This window comes from Leucopleurus acutus (assembly GCF_964270905.1).
Source record: "Leucopleurus acutus genome assembly, chromosome: 10".
Lineage (NCBI taxonomy): Eukaryota > Metazoa > Chordata > Mammalia > Artiodactyla > Delphinidae > Leucopleurus > Leucopleurus acutus.
In genome coordinates, this window is record NC_139153.1 from 85,531,479 (window position 1) to 85,557,909 (window position 26,431).

A 26,431-nucleotide genomic window follows, 5' to 3' on the forward strand; every position below is an offset into this window, starting at 1 on the left:
GTGTAAAGACATCTATTTAACTGTAAAACTCATGGATTAGCTAATTAATTTACGTGAGACAATATCTGTCAGTCCCTCTCTGCAGTACCTGCAGAGGGGTCTGCAGTACCTGGAAGGCAACACAGATCCTTCCAAACATTAAAAACCAAATCAGGCCCTGTGTGATGTTTGTGCTTCCACCCCATATTGGGAAGTGGGATAAAGTTCACTCGCAGGCAAAGCTGTGTTCCCAACCATCCTAACACCAGCAGGTGACCTGGTGACCACCTGCTGCTCGCCCAGGTGTCATTCCACCCGTTAATAGGAACCTTCTAAAATCTCTGATCACAATGAGATTAGAGAACTTCAGGGAATCCATTACTTATTCATTTAGAAAATGTCTGTGGAGCGCTGGTTCCCACTGGGCTTGAAATGAAGGTGCCAAGGTCTTGCTTGACCTTTGCTTTCTGGGAACCTCCAAGTCTAGCAGGACAGCCTGGATTCAAAACCAATAAATATGACCTAGATCCTGCAGCTTCAAGTCATATGCTTGCACTGTGTTCAGAGTTCAGCACAGAAAATGAAAGATTTGAGAAGTGAGCCCCAGTGCAGCAAACCCTACTCACTCACCCCTGTCCCCTTTGCCTGTTAGATATCTCCACTTTGGGGCTTTTTTTACATGAATATATTTTCTTTTCATGTATATGGAGCAGTTCAGCCATCCCTGAAAAACTTCTCCGGCACGGCTTCCACAATCTTGACTCACTTGCTCTTTGAGAGCGTTTTGACTTGCTCTGGCGACTGTGCCGCGTCACGGGTGCCCTGCTGCCCATGCATCTATAGCTCCTTTGTCCTAAGTCTCCCCATCAATAACTTGAGGACAGTCATACTGAACTCCCTTTCTTACCTCATAGGAAACTCAGCAGAACAAGCAACAGACACTCCTAAATTCCTTCGGAGAAAAGTGCCTTCATTGGTATTAAAATTCTCATCGCAAAGGAAACCATGAGATCCTAGGGGTGTGCAAAAGCTAAGTCAGGGCCCAAATTTTCCTGAGGGCGAGGAGAGGATTGTGGGAGGGGAGGGAGGGAGGAAAACAAAAGAAAGAATCTTGCTTTTAATATGTACAGTATCAACTTTCTCCCCTCACAGAGTTACCTGGTCCAAACTGGAACTTAACAGAATTATTATTATCAGATAATATCTATAATCAATAATAGTTCATGACTTTTGCAAAAAGCTTTTATTAGATTCTGTTCAGTGAAAGAAACACTACTAGGTGCTCTTCCAGGACCATCTGATGCTCAGCTCAGCACCCTGTTCCGTACAAACATCAGGGACATGTGTAGGATTCTATACATAACAACCGAGCCATGTGGATGAAACGGGCAGCTGGTTGCATGTGCAGGTTTTGACACTAGGTCACACCTTGGTCAAGAAGTTGGGCAGAGCGTAGAACTTCCCCTTCTCCTCCCTGCTCCCTCCACCCTACCCACACACAGTCCTTGACACCTCCTCTTTTTTGTACTTTGTTAAAACTTTGGATGAAATTTTATGAGAAAATATCTCACCCATCATTCTAACATTTTCCCAGCAGCTACTCCTTCCAAGGGGTGGGCTGGTGCCCCCCCCACCCTTCCCCCCATCGAGGGCAAAGAAGACCTGTCCTCCTGAGCTCTTGCTAACCTCTGGGGCCTCTCTTCCACCTCAAGGTGGTTCAGGAAGCCCTTGCCCCACCACCACCCCGGGTTTCCATGACATTAGAAGATGGGAAGCTGACGTTTATACTGCCTTTGGCTTCTGCCAAGTCCACGCTAGAAGAAGCCCACGCACTCACCTTCATTTACCCCGACCCATTTTCTCCAAATTTGCTTGCTTCTTCGCTGACGGAATGACCAGAAAGCTGGCCCAACCGAACCACTTCACAAAAGCTGACTGTAAGGTTACCTGAGTAGCACAGAGACCCTTTCCACTGAGACCCTTCCCTTAGACCCTATGCCTTGAGGCTGAACTTTTAAGGATTTGGGTTTATAGCTCGTGGGTACCTCGGGGTAATGGAAGAAGTCTCTAAAATCTGCAGTAGAAACGACTCTCAAAACCTTCCCGCTCATGACAGTTTCATGAGGTTTGTGTTTTGGTTTTTGATTCCTGTTTTTTGAAGGGCTGGCTGCTTTCCGCTCACCTTGCGCTTGAAGCTGCAGTGCTTTTATCTTCTTGCTTTCTTTCTCCTCCTCTGGTCTCATCACGTTCTCTGGTCTACGCCCTTGTTTATAAGTCTAGGTTCACTGATTCAGCTCTGTTTGTGGTCTCAGAGAGGATGGGTGGCACTTTTCAACCTGTTATCACACCTGATATGGCTCTAGGAAAAGAAACAAAAAATTGGTCTTATGTTGAAGAGGTAAGTAAGAGGGATTGACACAGCTGTGCAGAGATGAAACAAACCATAGACTGTTTTTCATACCTCTCAGCTGAAAAGAAATCAGAGAGCAGGAACCAGAGGGAGCATGATAGGGAGAAGAGGAAAGGGGAGTCCAGTGCCTAAAAATAAAGATCCCTTGGTCATAACAAAGTTTCTCCATGGGCAACCTGAACTCACAATTCAAAGGGAAATTATTAAAAAATATGCAGACTGTTCAATAACTCCAAATTCCCATGTGCAATAATTTGAGAGAGACAGAGAGAGCCACCCTTGAGAGGAAGCTAAGCTCATCCGCTCACTGCTTCAGGTTATGGCCATGGTCAAGTATTGTGTTTAGAATCAAAGCAGCTTTTTCTTCTCCTTCTCTTCTTCCTCCTCCTTTTTTCTTTTCTCTTTCTTCTCTTTCTTCCCTCCTCCTCTTCTCCCCTCTCCCCCTCCCTCTTCCTCTCTCTCTCCATCTTCTCCTCCTTCTCTTTCAGCTAGCTTTGTTTTTAGTTCGAGGGAAGAGACGAAACCATAGCCCCCCCTTTTTCACTGAAGTTCAAGGCTGCTCATTGAACTGTAAAGCATCAGAGCTGGACCACCCTCCTTCTCTACCAGCTTGCTGCTATGTTTTCAGGGAGGGGAGGGAAGCAGCTGTTGCTACTCCACTTCTTTAGAGGGAAAAGCTTAAAAGCCACCATCGAGCTGGTAGATTGGGAACATTGGAAAGCCAGAGTTAGGAGATGGGAACTGAGTCCCTCCTGGGCAGGACGGTGCCCTTATTTGGAAGAGGGGACGCATTGCATTGTCTTTCCTTTTACTCCATGCTCTGTTTTCACTGATCCTCTTAATTGTGATTTACACTTCAAAACAGAACATTAAAGGAGGAAGGAGCCTGCAGAGAAACAAAGGAGGAATCATGATTTCTTCATCTATAACTCTCCATTTTCTCCATCCAAATAACTCAGTGCATTTAGGTCTTTCTGGGTGCCTGACAAAGCAGGTTTGAAGCTTATCTAAGATGAGCCAGGAACTTGGGAATCAGAGTTTAAGCATGTCAAGGGTTTATCCAGGGCCCAACTCTGCCCTGTAGTGTTCCTACAGCACCCAGAGCCGCATTTCTGAATTTCCAGGAGGGCTAAAATTTCAAATCAAGGAGTGTTCTTCCCCCAGAACCTAAAAAAAAAAAAAAAAAAAAAAAAATGCAGTCTGGAAGTATTTTCCTTCCAAAAGAAAAATGTTCTGCCCTTAGCCTCATGCTTTCCTTTTTTTTTCTCTCCTCTCCCTCCTTCCCTCCCTCCCTCCCTTCCTTCCTTCCTTGAATGTGGTCTCTGAAAGATCTCTTTCCCCAGATTGTTTTTCTGTCCTCTGTATAGTCAGGAGCCACTGAGACATATCTATTAAAGAGAAGCCACACTGGGAAGAGTTTTCAAAAACATTTGGCCAAAATCAGAACATAGCAAGTCCCAAATTTCAACTCCTAACTTTCGTTGCTATCCTTGAGGAGAAGAAATTCTGAGGCTAAGAAGAAACCGGTCAAGAGATGAATGGGTCACAACCCACAAAGCTAGTACGTGTAAAGGGATGGAGCTGCCAGGCCTTCCCTCTGCAGATGCCCAGAGGCCATGGGCCCCAGCTTCCATGTGGGACACCGGATCATGGCCCCAGGTCCTACAGGGCCTACTGCAGGCCTGCTGCACTCAACGCGGGATCTGTACCAGGGGTTTTTAACTGTCTAGTTTTTGAAGCCCAAAGTAAATTTTGGGAAACTATGTACCTTGGTATATCTAAAAATTTTTATTATAAGTTTTAAAATTTACAAAGGATGTAATTTATGTAATTTAGATGATCATTAACATATTGGACTTTTAAAAAAAGAATTTCTAGTTTAACATCATCAGTATCTTAGCTCAGTATAAGGCTATAAGTTAGGCAGGTAGGATAAATCGATATTCCAGAAGGACTCTTAGCTAATGAAAATCTATCAGGAAACTGATGGTACATTTTATTAAGAATGTTAGATACATCCCAGAAGGTGCTGCTGTTCCAACCACACCACAAAGTTTGACTTCAGCCCAAGTTTGGGACAATTTCCCTTCTTATAATGTAATGTATTTTTATTACATTAAAATAATAATGTAATATTATTACATTATTAATAATGTAATATTATTTGAAACTCTTTTTTGATCATTCTATCACATTTCTCTGTCAGAAAAAAATATATGTATACATATGGCTTTCTTTTTTTTATTGAGGTATAATTGACATACAATGTTATATTAATTTCAGATACATAACATAGTGATTTGACATTTATATACATTATGAGATGATCACCACGATGAGTCTAGTTACCATCTGTCACCATCTTAAGTTATTATGATATTATTGAGTATATTCCCTCTTCTGTATATTACATCCCCATGACTTATTTATTTGATAACTGGGAGTGTGTGCCTCTTAATCCCCTTCACCTATTTTGCCCATCCCCCAACTCCAGTTGCCCACCTCTGGCAACCACCAGTTTTTACCCTGTATCTATGAGTCTGTTTCTATTTTGTTTTGTTTGTTCATTTGTTTTGTTTTTCTAGATTCCACATATAAGTGAAATCATACAGTATTTGTCTTTCTCTGTCTGACATTTTGCTTAACATCATACCCTCTAGATTCGTCCATGTTGTTGATAAAGGACAAGATTTCATTCTTTTTTTATAGCTGAGTAGTATTCATTGTGTATATATACCACATCTTCTTTATCCATTCATCCACTGATGGGCACTAAGGTTGTTCCCATATCTTGACTATTGTAAATAACACAGCCATGAACATGGGGGTACATGTATCTTTTTGAGTGAGTGTTTTTTGTTTTCTTCAGACAATATCTTCTTGTTGATATTTTCCATCATGAGACATTCTTCTTCTCTTCTCCTTTAATTGTTTGAATACATTTTAAATAGATGATTTAAAGTCTTTGTCCTAGTAAGTCTAACATCCGGGCTTCTTCAGGGACAGTTTCTATTGATTGGTTTTGTTTTGTTTTATGGGCCATACTTTCTTGTTTCTTTTCATGTCTCAATTTTTTGTTGAAAACTGGACAATTTATTTAATATTATATGGGAATTTTGGAAATCAGATTCTCCCCCTTCCCTAGGGGTTTTTATTGTTGTTTAGTGACTTTTCCGAACTAGTTCTGTAAAGTCTGTATTCTTTGTCATTTGTGGACACTGAAATCTCTGCTTAGTTACTTAGCAGTCAGCTAACGTTGGACAGAGATTTCTTTAGATGCCTGGAAACAATAAGTCTTAGCTTTTGCCAAGTGACTCTGTATGTAAGCTGGGACACACCTTCAACACTCAGCTAGGCACTTTATAAGTTTGCCTTAACATTTACTTCCTGCTTCTGCAGAGCCTCAAGATTAGACAGAGGTGAGAGTTTATGGCCTTGCAGGTCTTTTCTAAGCATGTGCACAGCCTGGTCGTGCGTACAGCCCTACACGTGTTTGGCCTTCTGGATCCCCAGGAATATGTCAGAGCTTTTCAAAGCTCCCTGTGGCCATCTGTTTCCTCAGCTTTTTTTTTTTTTTTTTTTAAGAGTTTGGTTCACCTACTGTTTGCCCCCAATTCTTACCACTGCCCTAGGCAGCTTAGTTATTCACCAATTGCTTCTGGTTGTTTTCAACAAGCAGGCCCAGGGAAGAGGCTCTTCACTCCAGGCAGCACTGAGTCAAGTTAAATAAAGACAGCCTTGTAAATGGGGTCTTCCAAGGAACCAAAAGACAGGTCAAATTATGACAATTTTCTGGGAAAGGGACTTTAAAGAAGCTCCAAACTCATTCTCTAACTACTCCAGTGACTACCAGTCTGCTGGTTTCACTATATTGTTTGCTCTTGGTTTTGAAGGCTACGACACAGCTGGGGGGGCAAATCCATCCGGAGCTTTGGTCAGCCTGTCCTTCAGGCTTCCCCAGCACCTGTAGTAAGTGACCTTGAGTGTGGCTTCTACAGTTGAAAGATACCCCTAAAATGGGGGAAGGTGAACAGGAAGACTTACAAAGCCTCTGGGAGAGCTGTAATCCCATGAGGTGGGTGTCTCCTCTTGTAATGTGAAAACAGGAACACCATTAAAATCATGTTCCTTTAGAACACGGAAGTAACAAGCCACCGTCAAGTAGAAGAATATGGGAAAGGTCAAAAGGAGAGAGGAGACACCACTCCACATGTCCTACCAACCTCCCAGAATCCACCTTGCTGGAATCCATCTTGGCTGAGCGGTTCCGCTCGCCACCAGAAAGGACCCTGAGTCAGAATGATTGGCCAGAGACAACCAGAAACTAATCCCATCACCATAAAACCCGAGACCGCGAGCCACGTGGCAGAGCAGTCCTCCTGGGTTCCCTTACCCACCTGCTCTCCACCCAGGTGCCCCTTGCAATAAAGTCTCTTGCTTTGTCAGCCAAAAAAAAAAAAAAAAAATCATGCTCCTTTAGTCTCAGCTCCTTGTCCATGGCATTCTGCAGTTAGATACATCTTATGTGCATTTTTACAGGCAAACTTACCCAAAGATAAGCTTATTTCTGGCTCTGTGGTATTTTCACCTTCTTTTTCTTTCTTGATTCCAAACACTCCTCACAGTTTCAATTCCTCTCTCCTACTTTGTTCTCCTTTCTGTTTCTAATACCCCTAATTATTTCAGATTCTTCTCCCTGCTCTGAAGTTTTTGTATCTGAAAATTATGTATTTAGAAATACTTTCTGGAGGGAGTGGGAAATTCTCCAGGAATGGGTACAGAGAGAAGGTTGTGAAGCCCATCCTCTATTGAAATGAAAGCCCACATTGGATGATGACATTTTCCCATCAGGGTGACTTCCTCCTCTAAGCACTTCACAGGTGGTAATTTTTTTTCAAAACAGCAAACCATGCAGAAATGTTTAAAATTAATAAATAGCCAATCATTATAACAAATTCTCATACCACAAGATAATATCACCGTGTAGATTTTCACATGTTCAACACAACACAAGCACAGTCATTTATATATTTACTTAAATGTTTCCCACTGTGCCTGAAATATAGTAGGCATTCATTATCATTTTTCAAATAGATAGATGGATGGATGAATGAATGAGTAAATGAATGAACACAGGAGTGGGCAAGTAAAGCTCCTCAAAGCAAGGACTAGACCATGCATATCTGCATACCTGGTATAGCACAAGGTGGATACCAACTGTTCAGGGTATAAAAGCTTTGCCATGTTCCTGTGCTTTTGACCTTGGTGAGTTCTGTTGTTAAACTTAGCCCAGGTTATCACAAATCAGCCTTTTATTAAAATAGTTGGCTCACACTGGTTCATCCTTACTTTTGTTCACTCCTCAAATCCAAGTATTAGCTGTTTGCCTCAATCACTGAAGTGCAAGGTCCTTTAGTTATTGTTCCAGACTCATCTCTCACTGCTTAGTCAAAACTACTCTCTATAACCTACACCCCCTTAACTCCACCTCACTGACTTGCCTAGCTCTGAGCACTCAGTTTCCCTAGCTTTAGTCTTTCTTTTCTAGTATGGATTTGAAGAGGATCAGAATACGCCACCCCAAAATATGCCACATTGGCATTAGGATTATTTTTAGCTGAAGGCAATTCAGAAATAGCAGACACAGGGCATAAATTTCTCTTTGTAAAAGTGTTCCCCTCTCCCGTACCAGGAAGAGGAAAATGACTCTTTATCAACTGAAGGCCACTTTTATCACCAGAGATGAGATGAGTCTGCATAACATATCTTTTTTTTTCTTTTTCTTTTAGAACAGCACCTATTTATTAACTCACAGTTCTGTAGGTTAGGCTTAACTGAGTACTCTGCTCTGGGTATCACAAGACTGAAAAAAAAATGTCAGCTGGGCGAGGCTCTGGGGAAGAAGTTACTTCCGAGTTCGTTCAGATTGTTGGCAAAACTCAGCTCCTTGCAGCTGTAAGATTAAAGTGCCTGTTACCTTGTTGGCTGTCAGCTAGGGGGTCACTGTTTACTCCTAGAGGCTGCTCTTTGGTTCTTGCATGGGACCCCCTCCATCTTCAAGCTAGCAAAAGTGCATCAACTCCTTACACTTCAGTGTCTCTGTATAACATACCTTATTAAACAACCCTTATCTGTCATACATTTCTTAGTCTCCTTCCCCCAAGTCACTACCCCTAGGAGTCCAAACCTCCCCGCCTTTCTTTGTCTAGTCACTTCTCCACAACTTATCACTCTTTGTTAAAATAGTATATAGCCCCCAAGTCTAACCACTTCTTTGGGATTTTCACTTCTTTTCTGTGAAGCACCCAGGCATTATACAAATGTTAATAAAATTTGTATGCCTCTTCTCCTGTTAATCTGTTTTTGTCAGTTTAGCTGTTATTTATATATTTTTTCATTTTGCCCATTTTTGTGATTTATATAAGTCAACTCATATTACTTATATTTTTATGAGACCTTCTTAGTCAACATGATGTTTCTGGAATGGATCCGTATGGATGCATGCATCTATAGGTCATTCATTTTCCCCCTTAGCCAACATGTCATGCATATATGCCTTCTCTCTAAGGTGACTGTGAACTTTGGGAGCAAGGAACATATTTTCTATAATGCTGCTCTCAAGGCATTCTTAGTGGCATTTATGACTTGTTCTTTGAGATTCTTAGCTGTCTTTTAAAAATATCTAAATTGGAGGAGAAAAGACAGAGGAGAATGTCCAAAGGGTGATTGAGATTTTGTACCGAGCATGGTGGCCGCTCACTCTCCACCCACATTGAGGCCTCAGCCCAAGAAATGGCCCTAAACTGCCCTGTGAGAGATTTAATTTGGATAATTACAGTTGGGTATGTATGGTGTGCCATGTGCTCTGTTAGTTCCTTTACATGAATTATTCTTTGTAATCCTCAAAACAAGCCAAATGAGGAGATGTATTAGCTCGCTAGGGCTTCCGTAACAAAGCACCCCAAGCTGGGTGGCTTAAATAACCGAAATGTATTGTTTCATGGTTTTGGAGGCTAGAAGGCTGAGATGAAGTTGTCAGGAGGGTTGGTGTCTTCTGAAGAAGGTGAGGCAGAATCTGTTCCATAGCTTCTGGTGGTTTGCTGGCAATCTTTGGCATTCCTTGATTTCTAGATCTCTGCTTTCATCTTCACATGCTGTTCTCCCTGTGTGTGTGTCTGTGTCCAAATCTCCCCTTTTTATAAGGACAACTGGATTTTTAGGGGGCCCGTCCTATTCAAGTATGACTTCATCTTAACTGATTACATCTGCAATTATCCTATTTCCAAATAAGGTCACATTCTGAGGTACTGGGGGTTAGGACTTCAACGTATGGACTTTGGTTGTGGATGGGGGAGGGACACAATTAAGCCCTTAACAGGGAGATATTATTTTCTCCATTTGAAGATAAGGAGGTAGGCCTAGCGAGGTTATGTTCACTTGCTGAAGTGGAATGGCTAGGGACCCCAGGGTTACTACGGTAACCTGGTGGTTCTGGGGTGGGAGGAAATGGAGGCAGTGCAGGTCCCCAGGAGCCACAGGGATACTCTGGTGACCCAGATCACTGGCAGTCACTCCATAAAGCTGTTTAGATGAGAGGTAATGGGGTGAGCTTTAGAATTAGTGCAATCTGCCGCTCGCTAGCTATGTGCTCTTAGGAAAGTTATTTAAGCTCTCACCTTATTTAAGTCCCATCGCTTCAGCTGTAAAATGAGATAACACCCACCTTGTGCGGTTATGCAGATTAAAGGGCACAGGACAATGGGTGAGAAATGTAGTGATCATCAGAATTGATACCTATCCTCTCATCCCAGCCACAACAAATGGAGCTCGGGTCTGCATGCAAATTTCCTACATTTGGGGCCATTTTTTTGTTTTGTTTTGTATATAGTAAAAAAACCCACATAACATAGATTTACCCTCTTAACAATTTTTAAGTCCACATTTTAAGTCCACAATGTGCACATTGTCGTACAACAGATCTCTAGAACTTTTTCATCTTGCATGACTGAAACTCTATACCTATCGAAAAACTTCCCATTTTCCTCTCCCCCCAGCCCCCAGCAACCACCATTCTCCTTGCTGTTCTATGAATTTGACTACTTTAGATACATTACATAAGGGGATTCATACAGTATTGGTCTTTTTGTGATTGGCTTATTGCATTTAGCATAATGTCCTTAAGATTCATCCATGTTATAGCATATAACAGGATTTCCTTCTTTTTTTAAGGCTGAATGATATTCCATTGTATCTATATGCCACATTTTCTTTATCCATTCGCTCACTGATGGACATTTAGATTCCTTTTACATCTTGACTATTGTGAATAATGCTGCAATGAACATGGCAGTGCAAGCATCAATTCAAGATCTTGCTTTCAAATTTTGGGGATGTATGTCCAGGAGTAGGCTTGCTGGGTCATATGGTAATTCTATTTTTAATTTTTTGAGGAACCCCCATACTATATTCCATAATGGCTTCACCATCCTCCAGTTCAGGCCCATTTAAATTAATTTAATTTAGATAATTAAGCACAACCCTTGACCAGAAAAGTAATTTGAATGGGAATTGGGGTGGGAGATGGTGGTGGAAGGGTCAGAAAGGAGGGGAGCAAAGGCAATCTAGAGAAAGGCTTCAGCACCAGCTGTCTGCCTCTCAGGGTATTTCTCAAGGGGGTAAGGGCACTACTGGCCTTTAGGGCTGGACACTAAATGCCTCTCAAGCCACTGTCCCATGCATTACAGGAAGGTTACCAAGACATTAAATGTCAGTCATACCCCCAGTCGTCGTGCAACCGAAAACGCCATTTCCAAACTCTCCCCTACGGATGGTCTGAACCCTGCTTGAGAGCAATTGGAGGTTCCAACAGGCCCCAGGCTACATATTGTCTCTGGAAACCCCACGGCACCCAGTGCAGGGGTAAGCCCACTGCTGGTGCTCAAATAACCCTTCATGATTGACTGACTCTAGAATTCCTCTGTACACATCCGTTCTCACAGCTGGACTTCTCCAGCTCTATTTTCCATACTCTCCCCTGGGAGAAGCTGGTGTAATTTCAAGGATACGGTTAAGGGAGGAGGGGATAGTTCTTAGCTTGGAACGTAGCACCAGGAGTCTCTTCAAAAGCACTTAGGAATCCGAGATACCACTACACACCTATTAGAATGGGCAAAATCCAGAACACCAAATGCTGGCAAGGATGTGGAGCAACAGGACCTTTCATTCATTAGTGGTGGGGATCCAAAATGATGCAGCCACCGTGGAAGACAATTTGACAGTTTCATACAAAACTTAACCTACTCTCACCATACAATCAAGTAATCGCGCTCCTTTTTATGCACTCAAAGGAGGTGAAAATTTATGTCCACACAAAAACCTGCACATGGTTGTTTATATCAACTTTATTCATAATTGCCCAAACTTGGAAGGAACCAAGATATCCTTCTGTAGGTGAATAGATAAACTGTGTTACATCCAGACAATGGAATGTTATTCAAAATTAAGAAGAAATGAGCTATCAAGCCCTGAAAAGACAAGGAGGAAACTTAAATGCATACTACTAAGTGAAAGAAGCCAATCTGAAAAGTCTACCTTGTATATGATTCCAACTATGACATTCTGGAACAGGCAGAACTATGGAGACAGTAAAAAATCAGTGGTTGGGACTTCCCTGGTGGTGCAGTGGTTAAGAATCTACCTGCCAGTGCAGGAGACACGGGTCTGAGCCCTGGTCCGGGAAGATCCCACATGCCGCAGAGCAGCTAAGCCTGTGCGCCACAACTACAAAGCCTGTGCTCTAGAGCCCGTGAGCCACAACTACTGAGCCCGTGTTCCGCAACAAGAGAAGCCACCGCAACGAGAAGCCTGCGCATCACAACAAAGAGTAGCCCCCGCTCACTGTAACTAGAGAAAGCCCGCACGCAGCAACGAAGAACCGAAGCAGCCAAAAATTAAATAAATAATAAATAAATAAATTTATTTAAAAAAAAAGATCAGTGGCTGCCAGGGGTTGTGGTGGTGGGGGATAAATAGGCAAAGCACAGAGGATTTTTAGGGCAGAGAAACTACTTTGTATGAAACTATAATGGTGGATACATGTCATTATCTGTTTGTCCAAGTCCATAGAATATACAACACCAAGAATGCACCTTGGACTAATGTCAACCTTGGATTCTGGGTGATAATAACGTATCAGCATAGGTTCATCAGTTGTAAGAAATGTACCACTCTGGGGGTCGGGGTGTTGATAATGGGGGAGGCTATATGTGTGTGGGGGGCAGGGCGTTATGGGGAGCCTCTATTACTTCCTCTCAATTTTGCTGTGAACCTGAAACTGCTCTAAAAAACAAAGTCTATTAATATATGTACATATTTTTAAAACCCTACTCAATAAATAAAGTTGCCAGAAATAAACACCTTGGGCCAACAACTCCCTGCCATCATCTCCGTTTGCATTTTCCAAGCTTCTGACGCCTGAGACGTCTTATAACACAAAGTAGAGGGCTGGGAAACCCCAAGTGAAGTTGCAGTATCACTCAGAGATTTGTGTTTGAACCGCCATACAGAATTTAGCACACTTTGGGTGTTTCAATATAGTGATGCCAACCACTGGTACTGACTTGACAGGTCAGTGGTTAGTCCTCCCTCTGGGAGGAACTGCCTTCTGAGTTACATTTTCTCCTTTCTGCTTTAGTGATAAGTCTGAAGTATCATACTGAGTCAGTATTATAAAATGGAAGTTGTTTGACCCAAACGATTTATCCATTTATTGACCATAGATTAATTGAGTCAATAAGAGCCTAGATGTGCATTAAATCTGGTTTAAGTGTTGGAAATTTTCTAATCCTCAAATGTCAGGGGTTTGCAAAGAAAGAAAAATGCAACTATTACTGAGTGAAAGAAAAGCTCTGTCCCTCCAGATGCCTGCCTGGGTCTAGCATAGTGGCTTGCTTTCCTTTCAGATAAATTGTCATTGAAGCAAAACCAAGATAGGAGAAATGTGAACCCCCTCTCTTTCAACACTACCCATTGTGTTCAAATTCATAAGAAAGTTAAACGGCCGCCTTCCTCTTTAAGAAAATATGAAAGCTGTCGCTTTGAAATAGAATTCATTGCCCTCAGACTTTAAGCGCTATCTCTGTTCAGCTCCAACCGGATCTGCAGCCCCCTTCCAAAAAAAAAATTCTTTCTTCTCAGTGGTGAAAATTACCCCACCTGGAATGCACTCTTCAAAAGGCTCACGAAGCCTGTTCATATGAATGAAGCTGCTTTCTCGAGGGCAGAGGCGGACGCTGCCCTCTCGGGGCGCTTAGCCAAGCTGGGAAAAGGAAGTCGCCTCGAAGGGCAGGGTAGCTGCTGAGGCCACTGCACACGCTGACTGCCGGCTCCAAGATGCAGTATCTAGACTCCAAGGAGCTCCTGATGGATGAAGAGGATGATGTTTTTTGTGAAGGTAAACACGTCATTCTGGCAGGAGCCTTTCTGATCTACTTTGCTTAACTTTGACACTGTTGGAAACTGTGGCCCGGCTTGGGTAAGGGACTTGAGGACTTTGAAAGCATCCTAGATGGGCTGGCACCCCAGAAGTACACTGCAGAACCCGGGACAAGGGAACTGAATGGTTCCTCCAAATAAATTTTTTTTTTTAAAGTCATGACCAAAGGTTTAGTTTAGGGTAGAAAATAGTACTAAAATTTCCCCTTGTCCCTCTTCTGTGCTCTCTTGTCTAACACCTTAAGGAAATAAGTCTGTCTCCGTGCTCAGCACACAGCAGGACTGCAGGGCAGCAGTTGGACAGATGGGCCGGGGATGGTGCCCCACAGTGCCATATTGCTTTGCTCTGCACTACCCACCTGTCCTTCTTTTCTCTCTCTGCCTTTGGGTCTTGCCCTCTCCACTCTTCCGTGGACTTATTTGGCACCCCAACCCTGTCTCAGTTGCCTTTCCCTTTTCCTCTTCTTCCAGGCTGGGAGGCAGCAGCCATGCTAGCTTCTGACATCAACTGCGCCGCTTAGGTTTCCCCAGGTAGACCAGTGTTGTGGGATTTGACTGTAAGGGTTGCAATTTGAAATGGCTAATCTTGTAATCTACAGATGCCTTGTAATCAAATGCTGCCTATGAGGTTGGGCTGTAGGCAAGAGCTTTTCAAGAATTTGGAACTGTCTAAAGAAGTGGTACTCTGGACTCGGGACCTCATAAACTTGTTGGTTTCCACAAGAACCGTATCTGGTAGTTTTTAAAAAACTCTTATCAAGTAATTTTTTAAAGGAGCTCTAGTAAAATTTTTTGCAGTTACCCAAGTAGTACAAGTTCATTGAAGACAAATGAAAGAGTATAGCATAATAAGAATCCCTTGTAATCTAGTCATCTAGGAGGTTACCATTACTGATGTCTGTCTTCACATTACTTTTGTTGTAGCCTCAGAAATATTTAAAACCATAATTTGGGTTTTTATCACAATTTCAACCAGCTTAAAGAATGTCTCCCCGAGCTTGCTTGCTGTTTGGCATGTTCTCAAGCTGTTGCTCTACTTGGATGACAGGTAGAGCCACTGTGACTCGAAGTTTGATCTTAGGCTCCATTCCTCAGCTTTCACTTCTACTTAAAGATGTTTTCTCTGTGGGCTTACCCTGGTGGCACAGTGGTTGGGAGTCCGCCTGCCGATGCAGGGGACACGGGTTCATGCCCCAGTCCGGGAAAATCCCATATGCCGCGGAGTGGCTGGGCCCGTGAGCCATGGCCGCTGAGCCTGCGCGTCCGGAGCCTGTGCTCCGCAACGGGAGAGGCCACAACAGTGGGAGGCCCGCGTACCGCAAAAAAAAAAAAAAAAGAAAAGATGTTTTCTCTGTGTATACATACTTAGTTACTCCCTTCAGGAATTAGAACATGTTTACAACTAGGAAGATAAGCCTAAATGGGACCATTTGGTAATTATCTACCCAACCTCCAAAATGCCAGGCCACATTTCTTTCCCCCAAAGGGATTTTTCTCTTTAACAATGGCTACTGTGCTAAAGAGTGCCACCTATAGACGGCTAGGTGAGCCGCCCCACTCTGAGGGAAAGAATTAAGACCTCAGCAAAGTAGGGCTTGATGAGTAAGATCTCTCTCTTGAGCATTCATGATTATCAATGTGTATCAATGTGATTATTTCAACCTCAACAGCACGGTAAAGAGTCAAGCGGGGAGTCAGACAAGATTCCGATTCAAATTCTCATTTTGCTTCATATTACCTATGTGATTTAAGCAAAGTAATTGCTAAACTAAACCTCTGTTTCTTCAGTGGTGAGATGGGACAATAATACCTATTGGGTTGTACAGGGTATCTTCATAATAGATTCATAACATTTGCGTTGTACTTCACAGGTGATATGCTTTGTACTTTCCAGACTGATTATCTCATTTAACTTAATCTCTAAAGATTAGAGAGAGAATCCTTGCAAGTCCAACATCCAGCATATTTGTATTCAGTTTTCAGAGTCATGGATCGTGTTTGCCTATTTATGTGAAAGCTTGTCCGGGTAGTTCCTTCTTTTTAAGTAAGCTCCCTGCAGGGTAATAGTCAAGAGCTTCCTCTCCAGACTTGCACTGCCTGGGCTTTGCCACTTAATTCACTCTATGACTTTGAGCTGGTTACTTAATCTCTCTCTCAGTTGACTCACTTATAAATGGAGTGCTAACTTCCTAGGATGGTGTGTGGATTAAATATTGTTACAGGGAAGGTGCTTAGAATAGTGCCTCAAACATGGTAAGCACTCAATAAATACTAATTCTGACTATGTGTTCACAAAAATGGGTTCTTAGAATAGGTTAGAAAGCAATGTATAAAAGGAATTCTGCACAGAGTTTTTTCACATGTCTGGTTAACCTAGTATATTCAAAATAGGACTTATTACAGAAAATCAGTTCATAAACCACTTTTCAGATGTATGCCTGGGTGGAAACAGCACTGGACAAGTTGTCCGGAGCCTGGATTGTAGCCCTGCACCTGCTGTAATGTAGATGTAGGATCTTGGGCAAGTCACTTACTTAATCTTGCTGAGCCTCATTTTTTACCTAAAACAAGAGTGTTGATTACACAATCTCTCAGATCTCATTTGAAAAGCTCCAGCATTCTATTACTTCATCTCTTCTGCACAGTGGCATACATCTACCTAGAAGAGTTCAAGCTTGCTCTAGCTTTCCTCCATGCTTTAAGCTCACTTTAACATGCCTAAGAAAGCAGAAAGCTTTTGGTCCAGTGAGTTTCCTCTAACATAAAGGAAGGAAGATGCCTAGGAGCTTGTTACCAAGGCAACCATATTTCCTTGCAGTGGCCACATTTTTAAAGGACCCTTTCCCCCTAAAGAAAAACAAATTTAGAATTTAGGTCCATTTGGTTAAAAGTATATATAATCCATTTAGATTTATGGACCACATAAAGATCTGGGAAGAAAAAACTGAGTCATGCTCGCAATATATTTTTTTAACTGCCTTTCTGAGATCCTGTTTGCTTCAGCTGTTGTTTTCTGTGGTTAAAGAAAATGTTAAAGTTCATGAAATTAAGAAGCATTGGTGTGTAACTTTGCTCTTGTTCTAGAGGAGCGTTGCATATGATTAGTGAGAGGGAGAGAGGAAGAGGGAGAGAGAGAAAAGCAGTCACCCACCTACCCCCCAGAAACCCTAATATTTTATTCCTCTTTCTCTCCCTCCCTCCCCCACCCCCACCTCAGGTTGGCTTTCCAAATATCACTATGTATTTATTTATTTTCATATCACCATGCCATTTAGAAAATGGTTACTATCCAGTAGACTTTATTCCTTCTTGGGGGAATGATTGGTTTGATTACCAAGCTATTGAAAAACCAGTAATTGGAATTAGAGGGCTTCTTTCCCATTGTTGTTTCAAACTTATCAAATTAAAGGGCTTTCATCTGTTTTGTCACTGTGCCTTCTTGACAGCCAGTCTGGTGTATGTTAGTAGAAATAGCTGGATGGATAATAATAGTAATGATAACTCTAACAATTATGATGGCGATAATAATAATAGAAAAAAAGTGTCACGCACAGTGGAGGCCCTTGGCCAGCTTTCAAGAACAGAACAGGATTCGTGTGTGGGAGGAAACAGTTCCCCAGGGGTGGTCAGCCAGTAGGTTAGCAGTCAGAATTACTCCTTGGCACAAGTTAAAGTTGCAGTCCTTCTTTCCTTAGAACCACAAGCCCTCACTGCCTTTGTTTTCAGCAGTGCTCGGTAATCTGCGGTCAAGTGCAATGATTAGAATAATAAAACTGCACGAGTTCATGGTCATGTGTGCAAAGTATTTCTCAGGCTTATATAGTCCCTGGACACTTACATGTCTTTTAAAATCTTGCTTCTAGAAAGACCACAGGAAACTGCAAAGCTTTGCCAGACCTTCGAATGTTCTGGTACAATGCAGCATAGCATAAGAATACTTCTCCTGTCCTGGATTACAGTATCTAGGAAAGTTGTTTCAAACTCCCCAAAGGAGAACTCTCCCAGATAGAGAGAAACTCAAAGGGAAGTCCACTCGACCATTAGCTGCCTGTTGCTCTTAAAGAGACTGACAGATGCTTGAAAAAAAATGCCACACACTTTCGAACCAAACCTCTCTCCTTTCCCCAAGCCAAGTAAGTTAACATTTTTTCCCCTTTCAATGGGATCTTCAGCTCAGAGAGAGCAAAAAAATTGCAAAAGTTTTAACAAAAAGAGAATTGTAAGTATAGAATAGATGCCCACTTTGTCTTTCTGTGTAAACAGCTTATGAAGCCAAGGTAGATTTTTTTTAATGGGTAAACAATTCTGCAACCTGTTGTAATCTGGCATGTTTTGATATTTACTGAATTACATTTGCCCTTTCCAAAATTAAAAGAAAGAAGGAAGAAGAGATTAAATTAAGATTATGTACAAAACCAATAAATCCTGAAAGTTCAGACTGGTTAAGTCCATACCCTCTATGGAAAAAGTGTTGAGAAAGAGAGCATAAAAGTGTATGTGCCTTGGTTAGAGAGAGAGTTGGACCTTTTTGTTTGATTATGCCACATTTTATAGCACGTAGATATAAGAATTGTTATTTAGCTATGTCAGCCCTTTCTCAAAAACATCCATGTCTGGGGTTCTCAAGTGGACCCAAGTAATGGGATTGGAGACGGGACAGGAAGAGGCTGCCTTAGTTTCCTGGGTTGAAAAAAGTTGGCCACTCTTTGCTTTCGCAGTTTGCCGAGATTGCTTGGGTCAAGTTCCATTCCTGGAATCCTGGATAAATGTTTCGGTTGGAAGTTGTTTTCCCTACTTTATTTGTCCCAGGGTCTGGAGCAGACACAGACCTCCCCACAATATTTCATGCCTGTGTGACCTATGCCTTGGATTACTGCAAAACATTCCCTTCCCATAGATGTCTAGGAAGCTTACTTTGGCTGGTGCCAAAGAGATGGTGTCATTTCAGGGGCACAAGCTAAAATAGCACATTGCACTAAAGCTATGCAGGCCGTCTTAGCCCCCCGTCCACCCCCCTGATTTATGGCCCCCAGTGACCTCAGGGTGACTTATTTAGATCAGGCCAAAGCCAAAAAGGGGCCCAGAATCACAAAGAAAGCATTTTAAATGCTTATTTAATATCTCTATAGGCAGCCAGGAAAGTCTTTTTAGGAATAGTATGAGATAGCCTTGAGTATATCTTCTACAGGACTTGAGTTGAAAACTACAAGTATATGCATACCCATTGTTTGTATGGGGGGAAAATAGTTAAAAAAAAAAAGGAAATGTGTAGTTGTTATGACCAAAGCAGTGAAATAAGTTGGGAGTATTGCCCTTGCTCTTTGATGGGAGTTACTTCACTTACTGAAGTCAACCTATTTATTAAAGAAATGTGATGTATCCCGTTACCTTTACCTCACATGTTTTACTGTGCTTAGCAAGTGTAGGCTTATTCCACTTCTCATTTATTTTTGGATGGCTAAATTTTGTCTGTTGATTGTTTACCAAACGGCTGTGATGTTTAATGAAAATGTTTGCAATTCAGTTGGTTTCAGGAGAGATTTTAAAGAAGGAAAAGGTATTAGTTGAGTCAAGTTGAAATGACTGTTTCAAGTACCAGAAGGACAGAGAGGAAGAAAAAAAAAATAGTGACTGGTCCTGTCAAGTAAAAATGGATGGAAGAAAATGAAACCACAATGCAGGGGCTGGTGGGATATTGAACATTCATGTACTTCCTTGACAGTAAGTTCCAGGCTGGATTGGGGGCTGGTTTCTGGGGCGCCTGAAATGTGGAGATGCCTGGCCGACTAGGCGGGTGATGATTCCATACCATGTGTGCACCGCAGAGTGAAGGGATTTGTCAAGAATCTGAAATGTTCGATCCTTGTTGATAGACAAACCAGGTCGTTTGAGCTGAAAAACCACTTCACTTTGTGCTGTGTAGACGGAGTGTATCTCATCACTCATCAAGAATTTCCCTTCAAGAAAAATGACAATTTACTTGATCACTTTTAGATATTTTTAAGAGAAAGATTTTGACATATACGCTGGAATAACAATCAAAAGGCAGGTATAATGGCCAGCTTCACTCCAGAGGCAAGTTAATGATAATTTATATTATCGTCATTCTTTCACGTGTGGACTTTCCATATCTTATGCTTTTTCATGCCTCAACTTGCTTAACAGAGGCTTCAGGCAGAAGACACTTGAAGATCAATGATGGATACAAGTAAAAAATTCTAGATGTTAAAATATAAAAGTGAGGAAAATGTGAACTTTTGGCAGGGTGAGGTGTCTATTTTCCCAACTGAGGGAGAGAGAAAACACTGTGTCAACCTTTGTAAAGATTGTCATTAATAGGTAACCTAGTAAACAGAGAAAAGATCTTGAGGGTATGTCATCTCTGCTGTATTAGGAGGTTTAACCCTAGGAAATAATTATTTCTAAATAAAATAAAGAGAACTAAAAACAAGTTGCTGCCCGTCTGGAAAGTGACGAGGTTATGGTGCCACCTTTTCACTGCAAATCTTTCCTTCTTAGTCTTTGGATCACTGGGAGTTAAGAGTTCAAATGTTTATACTGTACAACTCAAGCAGCAACAGGGGGACACCGGCTGGTCTCTTCTCCCTCTTGACGTCATTCTAAACTGCCCATTCAGTGTAAGAAGTGATGAGCCGAGAACCAGGAAGAAAATAACTTGACTTTCAGATCATAAATTGAGTCAGCTGGTTGAGCAGTTGAAGATTTTTTTTCTGTCTCTATGAATTGGCATTCAGGAAACTCTGAGAGGGAGTAAATACGAAAACATGTTCTATGGTGGGATTTTCCTTCCTATTTATAACAGCACGACGAACTGATAGAATGGCATTTGAAGAAAAGTGTGTCAAAGAATCAAATATGCAGATAGGATTTGTAGAAGGCACTTTTAGCCACTTTCAGATGAATTATATGACTGAAATATTACGAAAAACAATCTCTGAAAAACAATCTCTTCTCCTTCGACTTCTGGTTTATGTGTTCAGGGTTACCAAGGATGTCTTTGAGGTGGGGCGTGCCTCGGCCCACTATTAATCTCCACTAGCAGCTCTAAAGACTAAAAAATAAATTAGAATTTAGAGTCCAAATATAAAGCATGATAAAAAGCTTTTTCAGAAAACATTGCTATTTTGAATGATTTGAACTCTATAATCGGAGTAAAAAATCATATGCTTACGCTGCAAACAGTTTCCAGTGGAGGACAGACCCCTTTTCTGGCCATATTGCTGTACTAAGTACTTGGCCTCCAAAAATTCTAGAGCCACCATGTTTGTAAATCTTTGATTTTTTTTTTTTTTTTACCATTCAGACTTCCAAACTGAGGGAAGATAGCATAGCTGAAAGAGCAAACTATTTGGACTCAAAAGACCTAATTCAACTTACTAGTAGCTTGACTTTAGGCAAGTTACCTAACCCTTCAGAATCTTCACTTTCCTTCTTCCACTTGGAGATGATGATAATTATGGTGATGGTGATGATGCTGGGGTGGTGATGATGGTGATGTGATAAAGATGGTGGCGGTGGTGGTGGTGACCTCCCCCACAAACTGCTTGAAGTTAAAGGAGATAATGTATGCGATAATGGAAAACCAGTAAGGACTTACTACGTAAATGTCAGTGATTTTTTAATTGTGATTTTCTCAGCTGTCCCAGTCTCCCAAGTCTATACAATTCTCCTGTTCTACTCTTGGCCTGTGATTAACAAAGACACAAGCTGATGAGAGCACAGCTATTGAGACTGCTCACTTCAAATGCTTTCCCGGGAATATAGAGGTGCGTCTGGCTCATGAATTAACAAGCCTGGCTGCTATCCGACCTCCACCATCTGACAAAGGCAGGACTCAGAATAACCCCTTCACTTGGCACAAAATGAATTTGTGATTTCTTACCTTTTTTTTGGCTTTAACCAATCTGGTCTCCCTCTGAAAATCCTTTGAGTATTAAAGAGTGATATAAGCTATGGCAGTTTTCTTGTGGAGAGAGTCCCCTTTGCCTTGGTCAGGAAAGCTGGAGGTGAAGAATCATATCTTTAACAGTATCTTTAACAATACACAGGCCCTTTCTCCTGGGTAAATATTTACTTGGGGTAAACACACCACAGTTACTGCCTCTGCATGCCGCTTTACAGAGTACTTTTTAAAAAGTAATTTGATAAAGGCTGGGCTCTCTATATTTGTTAAACCATTTCTAATTTAAAGATAACACTTATTGAAACTTGAATTATACATATGTTAATGGCATTTTAGGACAGTAATTAAGATTTTAAACAAAGCCTCTACGACGTTTCCTCTAGTGGTGTTTTGCTTTGTTTTCACTTCCATTGCTTTTTAAAATATTTTCAGTGGTAAAACCTCCTGGAGAAATCATGGTAATCTGTTTATGTATATTTGTGTGTAAATATATTAATGTGCACACAGGAGGACAAACATCAGTTCAGTTGTTTAATAATAATACTTCATGGGACAGAGAGCAAGTTAATGGGATCTACCCACTGTGAACTAATCACCAAATCTTTATTGAGCACCACTCAATAAAAGTTAGGACTAGGGCACATAACTGGTCAGGCTGGAAATGGTCCCAGCTGTAGGAGGGGAGACTGGGGAAGGTCAACCCAGGTCCTCCCGACTCCTGGAAGGACAACTGCTGCTGGGTCAGAAGCATCCTCTTCTGTATGAGAAAAGACAACACATCTTGTCATTTACACCACGGACTAGAGTGAAGAGGACAGAAAAAAGCCCTGTGTGTCTTCCTAACATTAATGATACACCCAAAAGACAGATGTTTGTGCCTTTATAAGCTACCAGGCAATATTGAAAACTGCACATAGTGAGTCAGTAGCTCATTACCCACCTCTTGGCAGGGGAAGGAGATGGCAAACCTGCAGGCCAGACCCAGCCCACTGCCTGTTTCTGTACGGCCTGCCATAAATGGTTTTTACAAAAAGACAGACATTTGCAAATCGATTTGATGATGGGGAACATTGACCTTGAACTTCAATTAAGCAAGATGTTATCCCAAAGAAAAAGAATTCCATTCTTCTCCTTAATAGACTGGTGTTATTAAAAAAAAACTCAATGATTAATTATTATATTTTGAATTTTGTCCATAAAAAATGTGAAAGTTTGTTTTCTCTCTTGTTATATGTAAGTATACAATTTCCTCATTTTTTACCTCTTGGCCCCAAAGCCTAAAATATTTACTCTCTGACTCTTTACAGAAGAAGCCTGCTGACCCCTGGTTTAGGTCATCACGTTCCATCATTTTGCCTCTTAAGGTCATTGTCTCTCCCACTAGCTCTTACCCTTTTCATGTCCGGTGAGAGGGTCCTATCATTTTATTTTTTTTATTATTATTATTTTTTTGCGGTACGTGGGCCTCTCACTGTTGTGGCCTCTCCTGTTGGGGAGCACAGGCTGGCTCTGGACGCGCAGGCTCAGCGGCCATGGCTCACGGGCCCAGCCGCTCCGCGGCATGTGGGATCTTCCCGGACCGGGGCACGAACCCGTGTCCCCTGCATCGGCAGGCGGACTCTCAACCACTGCGCCACCAGGGAAGCCCCCTATCATTTTAAAATCCCCATTTAAGAGAAGATTTATCCCCTCTTATTTTTATTTAAATATTATTTCTAAGAGAACACATGTCCCCATATTACATTGCTCTGTAACACCAACTGGTAGGATGATGAAAAATTAACAGTCCAAGACAAAACCAAAGACAGAATGCGCTGGGTGGGGGAGGGCAGAGAAGGCAGCATGATGTAAGCAGAGACACACAGGAGGACTAAGGCCTGTTCTCCCCGCCCACCGATAAGTGAGGTGAAAGAACGCGACGCACAGGAGGTGTCCAGGGTCCTTCCCACTTACTCCTCTGCATGACTTCAAGGCACTCTCCTCCTCATTTGACTCTTTGGGTTCTTTGTCCCCGAGATCTGAAACCCTGGACCTCCTTGCAAGAGATGACTGATGCACGAACATGACTCGAGGCCGTTTCCTTGGCTTTTCCACACACACACCACTCCAAGTCTCCCAATTCATCAAAAAGTGATAGTGCCAACCTTGGGGGCATCTCTCAAAGAAACCACAAATTGGAAATATATCCCCTTTACGTTAGGAGATTACAAGGGATTAGCAGAGCTTTGATCATCCCCAAAACAGTGCTGGCTCTTGCCCACTGCCCTCTGTCTGTAGGGCAGACCCATGGATGTCCACTCAGCCTGCATGTTAATTCAAGGACAAGAAAGCCGTTTCAAAACAGGCACGAAGGAAAGAGCGAAAAGCACCACCACACACACCCTCGCTCATTCAGTGGGGGCCGCTCGGCTCCTGGTTGCTAAGCATTGGAAGGAGCTGGAATGTTTAGCACTATTAGGCATCTCTGAGCAGTTCTAACTTGCTGGAGGGGAAAAATATCTTACTATAAAAAGAGCTCAGGAGCCATTGTACACTGCTGGTGAGACTATAAAATGGTGCAGTCACTATGGAAAACAGGTGCAGTTCCTCAAAAAATTAGAAGTTAAAATGAGTTCTTTAACATATGATCTAGCAATCCCACTTCTGGGCATATACACAGAAGAACTGAAAGCAAGGTCTTGAAGAGATAATTGTACATATGTTCACAGCAGCATTATTCACAATAGTCGAAAGGTAGAAACAACACAAGTGTCCATCAGCAGATGAATGGGTCAACAAAATGTGGTCTATACATGCAATGGAATATTATTCAGCCTTAAAAAGGAAGGAAATTCTGACACATGGTATAACATGGATGAACCCCGAGGACATTAAGCTAGGTGAAATAAGCCAGACACATCACTGTATGACTTCATGTATCTGAGGTGTGTAGAGAGTCAAATTCATAGAGACAGAAAATGTCAGGGTGACTGCCAGGCGGTAGGCAGAGGGGGAAATGGGGAGTTGTTGTTTAATGGGTCTAGCTTCAGTTTTCAGTGTTACAAGATGAAAAGTGTCCCGGAGATTGGTTGCATAACAGTGTGAATGTACTTAATGCTACTAAACTGTAGACTTAAAAATGATTAAGGTGGTAAATCTTACATGTATTATATCTACATACGTATATAACATATATATATTTCCACATTAAAAAAAAAAGAGTTAGGAATGGGTACCCCCAAAAAACAAAACAAAACAGGAAAGAACCAGACATTCCTGAAAGTCTGCAAAAAGGTTGCTTTTTCTTGAGCCATGTGAACTTAACAACAGGGAACTGAATACCCAGGTGAGATAGAAATGGTCCCAGGGAGCTGATTCTGCCCAGGGCTGGGCATATCTGACACAGTCTTAGAAAGACTTTTTCTCCATAGCAGGATGTGTAAGAATGAGGTCTGGGAATATTTTCTACCAATGTCTGCCTAGCTGGGAATCATTTTTAAAATCTCTGCATAAATATTTTGGGATTAGCACTTACCGAGGCTTCTCTAGAAAGGAGTAGCATAATTAGCAGATGCAGCCCCTCAGGAGCTTATGAACTATGTAGGGATAGAAGAAGTATTTTTTTCATTCATTAAAGACTATCTGTTGATAGTCTACCATGTGCTGGATTCAGTTCTACTCGGCTCTAGAGGCTCGAAGGGACCTCAGGGCCGACTTGGATATCAGGAGGAGAATGTTCCAGGGAGAGTCGGGAGGCCAGTGTGGCTGCAGCACGATGTGAGCACAGCCAAGAGCAGTAGAAGCTGCAACCCTAGAGGTTTCTGTTAGGAGGGAGGGTGTCCAGCTCCTATAAGCCTTACAGGCCATTGTACGCATTTGGGATTTGCTCTATGGGAGACGGGGAGCCATTGGTGAATGCTGAGCAGAGTGACATAATCTGATTTGCCTTTCAAAAGGATAATTCTGGGGCTTCCCTGGTGGCGCAGTGGTTGAGAGTCCGCCTGCCGATGCAGGGGACACGGGTTCGTGCCCCGGTCCGGGAAGATCCCACATGCCGCGGAGCAGCTGGGCCCGTGAGCTATGGCCGCTGAGCCTGCGCATCAGGAGCCTGTGCTCCGCAACGGGAGAGGCCACAACAGGGAGAGGCCCGCGTACCATTCTGACTACTGTCTGGAAAATTAAAATGGGGGCATAAAAGGCAAAAGCAGGGAAGCCAGTTAGAAGAGGATGGCAACAGCCCAGGAGAGAATTGGTGGGGAACTTAGCAGGCCTGATACCGATTGAATTCTGGAGGTAAGGAGGGAAATGTTACCAAGGATGTCTCCGAGACTCTGGCCCAAGCATCTGGAAGGATAATGCTGCTCTTTACTGAGATGAGGAAGGCTGCTGGAGAAGCAGGCTTGCATTGGGGTAGTATGGCCATGATGGGGAAGCAGGAGTCCACTTTGAGATAGTTTAGATATAAATAGTGGATGACTTCATGAAGTCCCACTCCAAGTACCCAGAATAGTGGGCACTAGGAAATATCTGTTGAAATGTTGATGATAAAGCAGCATATGCATAAATGAGAATTATTCATAGATTTATCTCTAGCTTATGGGGATTGGGCTATATAACCTATATGGGCTGTTGCATAAAACCAGGAG

General features: G+C 42.2%; 1 protein-coding gene across 4 annotated transcripts in view; it reads left to right on the forward strand.

Moving 5' to 3' along the window:
- The window catches only part of RIPOR2 (RHO family interacting cell polarization regulator 2), a 211,242-nt gene that overhangs the window by 85,258 nt on the left and 99,553 nt on the right, over positions 1–26,431 (forward strand). Inside the window, exon 1 of one of the 4 annotated variants that reach the window (XM_082848031.1) lies at positions 13,294–13,841. The exons of 2 other annotated variants lie outside the window; for them this stretch is intronic. In XM_082848031.1, the coding sequence (XP_082704157.1) occupies positions 13,781–13,841 (61 nt within the window). In that variant the 5' untranslated portion in view covers positions 13,294–13,780. Of the gene's footprint in view, positions 1–13,293; positions 13,842–26,431 lie in introns of those variants that run through there. One more of the 4 variants, XM_082848029.1, reaches the window with a different exon arrangement.